The sequence below is a fragment of the Elaeis guineensis genome, chromosome 1, assembly GCF_000442705.2.
Source record: "Elaeis guineensis isolate ETL-2024a chromosome 1, EG11, whole genome shotgun sequence".
NCBI lineage: Eukaryota > Viridiplantae > Streptophyta > Magnoliopsida > Arecales > Arecaceae > Elaeis > Elaeis guineensis.
Window position 1 is genome coordinate 79,856,037 of NC_025993.2, and position 4,264 is coordinate 79,860,300.

At 38.0% G+C, this 4,264-nt stretch overlaps 1 protein-coding gene across 1 annotated transcript; it reads left to right on the forward strand.

Annotated features, from left to right (window-relative positions):
• Window positions 1-2,830: 2,830 nt before the first annotated feature.
• Window positions 2,831-3,579, forward strand: LOC140854741 (uncharacterized). Its single transcript, XM_073250788.1, has one exon. It carries the CDS (start codon window positions 2,831-2,833, stop codon window positions 3,557-3,559), a length of 729 nt encoding a protein of 242 aa, XP_073106889.1. The 3' UTR covers window positions 3,560-3,579.
• Window positions 3,580-4,264: the final 685 nt, after the last annotated feature.

Genomic DNA, 4,264 nt, shown 5'->3' on the forward strand with positions numbered 1-4,264 from the left:
ACTTAAAATTTCTGTAAACTTGAACCATCACATTCAAAGTCACTAAGAAGTCTCTGGGGATTGATGGGCTCGAAGGACTCATCGCCGATTGATTTCTAAGCATATAAAGTTGCTCGAGCATCTGATTCCTAACAGTGGAAATGATGAATAACCATTAAATCCAGCACTTTAATTGCCACAATTGTATGACTTTTGAACCCTTGCATCCTATAAGCTACTGTATGATGCATGTGCCTCAATTCTTGCTCACTTGGGACATCAAGTGAAAAATCATTTTCAGAAGCACTCCAAAGACCATATTTTTGCAAAGTTTTAGATCACCTTTTCTGGTAGTAGAATGTTTAAACTTGTAGCATTGGATCTGAATATGTATACCAAATTTGAGATGACATCAAATTGGTGCTAATGTTTACCAGAGTGAAGTATCCACAGTTGAGGACTTTAAACCAACTAGCATTTATCCATATCAGAAGAGCAAAGTAAGAAAATAGATGCTGGTACAAGAATATTGTGATTAACTTATCTAGTAGACTTAAGATTAGTTTTCCGCAAATGAGAAATGATATTTCTGAAGAAGGGTCAAATAAATGAAATTTATTGCTGAATAGAATTTAACTACTTTGATGTAACTATCTTATACCGTACCAACACTCGATATATTATCTAATGCATACTGAACCATGTATCGACACTATAATCGAATGGTATCAGTATGGGGTCTGATACCAACACAGTGAGCCTTATGGAGTTTTGCTATGAATCTAAGAAATACTCCCTGCAAGTATGCTAATTGGAGGGTCCTGTTGGCTAAAATTTAACTCAGATAAATAAGTTATTCCTCAAGTTTAGATATAATATTAGGAACTTAAAAGCATCTCTATTGTGGGATATACAAGAATATTGATGAATGTGTTTTACATAAAGTATTGAGCTTAAGAGTGCCACTGTTCTTTCTGAAGCATGTCTTATCAAGTACATGATTTGTTTTCAAAGATGTAGTTAGAACTGGATATTGGGTTAGATTACACTGATAATGAATCTAATTAGAGATATTCTTGAGCTAATCTGATATACTGTAGAAATATTTGATGGTACAAGAGTCCTTCAAATCTATATAGAAGATTAAAGGACTGTAAATTTGCTCGCAAAGACCATTTCACAAATATGCTCCTAGTCCATGTGCACTCATTGTTGAATGTTCAGCTTGATTCTCACATGAACAAACTATGTGGCATCCAATGAGCATAGAAGTATCTCCACAACTTCCGTGTCATTCAATATCTCACTATTTCTCCTTAATTCATTGGCAAAAGTCAAGAATCTTGTAATCAAAAATAGACCTGAACTCCTTTGTACATAGGGTTTCAAATTCACCATGAAGGGTTTCGAGGTTCTTCACTTGCTCAACACCTTTGGAGGGGATGTTCCATCCTTGCAGCCACAACCTTCACAAAGGTGGCCTCATCTAAACTTTTGATAGATGAGGTAAGGAGACTTTTTGGCCTTCTTTGTCTAGAATCCTTTGAAGTATCCCTTTGGAGCATAGTGTGACACTACTTCATCCTATGTCTCAATATTGCCCTTCTCTCCCTAATCCCAAATATCTTGGAATCCAAACAGTATTTTCATTTATATAGTATATTTCTCAAAATTATTGTGGATAAGATGAGGGATAGCTAGTTGTCTATTTTCTACTGCCAGACTAACTAGCTCTGATACCACTATGTTAAGGATAGCAAAAGCATATAAATGCTTGTATTCCTCTATAGTGGATATGGAGGTGGTAAAGCTAAGAGGATAGGTGGTGAAAACACTATTGTTTCTCTATTCAATATGTTGTTGTCTTGCTTACAAAATGACTCCATACAAAGACTTAACATAGATATGCAGCGAGCTTTTTTATCCCCCTTATGTTAATACAATATAGCACACTGAAAGAAAAGCAATAAATACTCACAAGATTACTAAGAAGCACTTCTTGGAAACTCCAGGAGACAGACATTCATGAACATTCACTTCATTAGATGCCTTATTTCTTTTGCAATATCTGTGATAATGTCAAGCTTGTCATGATATGATTATTAACAGAAATGCATGGATCTGACATGTATTTGTTTCATGTACTTTGGTAGAACACATGCTATTAATCAATGCATGTAGATATGTATATCATTGGCAGCAACTGACTCTTGGTTCATGCATGCTTGGCCAAAATCCAGACTTACTCAAGGGGAAAAAATGGTTCTTAAATTACCAATTTCGAGAGTCTTAAAAGGGGAAAAAAGGGTTCAGTTGGTCAATTTAAAACTGGGATTAAATATTTTTCCAAATCGAATAGTCCTATTTGTAGTGGGATAGGTAGCAGACAAAACTAAATAAAAGGCTGCTATGAATGGATGCTGGCAGTGAATTATCGATGTTTTCTACATGAGTTTGTTTGAAAGGAATATGACCACTTGTTCTCTTCTTTCCGCTCTCTTTTACTCTTCTTGTTTTTTTTTTTGGTTAGATTACTCTTCTTGTTATTGTAGTAGTTCTCAGGAATATTCTTTTATTTTCGCTTCATCTGTCGTATTCCTCATTCTGAGTCACTATCCGATCCCACCCAGGTTCGGATTACGGAACCAAGGCCCCTCCCCGTATCCTCCCATTCCCACTCGGACTTGAAATCCCATCCGTACGAATCGATTCGAAATTTTTGAAAATCAGACCGCTGGTTTAATTAAACCCCGCCTTATATATATATATATATATATTTCCTGCCATCCTCGGTGTTCCGAAGCCTGTGTTTCCTGACGGCAAACCGGAGTCAAGAAAGAGACAGAAGAGTATGGCGATTTCTGAGAGCCACATCCTGGGAGATTCGGTCTTCCACTTGACAGCCCGTGGAGTGCTCGCTCCACAAGTCCAACCCCAAGTCGTCGTCCGGATTCGCGTCACCTACTTCGACTGTTCGGCCGACACCCTCTCCATCGTCCCCACCACGATCCATCGCTTCCATCTGGGCCAGATCCCGTTACCCAGGGCTCTTCCGGTGATCGTCTCCTTCATGGCAACCCACAACCATGGCGTCCATCAACCAACTTGCCCGCTCTGCGACGTCCTGCTGCGCCGCTTCTCATCCCGAGTCGCAGCGGAGATGACGGCCGTATCGGCGCTCGAGCTGCTCGTCCACGTGGGCCTGCTCCTCGGACCCGCTGAGTCGAATGGAGACGTCGAAGTCATGCATGACTGGATGCTGGAGAATCCTCCGGAGGAAGAGGAGGAGATGGCTGGGGATGTGTATGATTATGTTCTTGATGCCGGCCATGGTGGATCATATGGTGTGCCGGCAGGTGGTCCTTGTTTTGAGAGGCTGCAGCGTTTCACATATGGCCGAGGAGACGGCGTTCGGGAGGAGGAGTGCGTGATATGCTTGATGGAGTTTGATGCCCAGGCGGAGGTGAGCAGGATGCCCTGTTCACATACCTTCCACAGCCGGTGCATCATCCGCTGGCTGGAGATCGCTAACATCTGCCCTATCTGCAGATCCCAGATGCCGACGGCCAGCTCCAATTGATTGTGGATATATGGGAAATAAACAACAAGAAGAAAGCTCTGCACTTGCAAGTTGTAATTATACATATATGATTATACATGAGAATAAAAATTCAGTATGCAATTCAATACATGATTATTTGCAGAGTCAAGACGTTTCGTGCATTACATAGATAATATTATTATGATAATACGATCGCAGAGAGAATATGATTAGATAATATTACTATGATAATATGGTTATAAAAAAAATATGATTATCTGATAAAATAATAAGAAATTTCATAGTGTAGTGTTTGGTACGTATGATAATGTTATTATAAAATAATAGAGAATCTTACATTGATATGTTTGGTATATAATTTTGATTATATGAAATATAAGTTAATTTTTTTAAAGTACCACCATTTTTACTTATTGATTATTGTCTATTTTCTATAGAGACAACTTAATTTTGGGAGCTAATTTTTTTCGATGACATTACCAACCAAAACCACCCATTATATATATATTTTTTATTTTTACCAACTAGGACTATCCATAATTTATTTAATATAGATTTTAATTTATTTTGATGGGAATATTTTGATCCCGAAGTTATCTTATTGCAAAATTGTGAGATTATAAAATTATGTGTAATTACATAGCCACATCCCTTAGGCAATCAGATTATCTCTTTTTGAGATAATGCTGTATTACATGTAATACAACAATATCTATGTAAGTA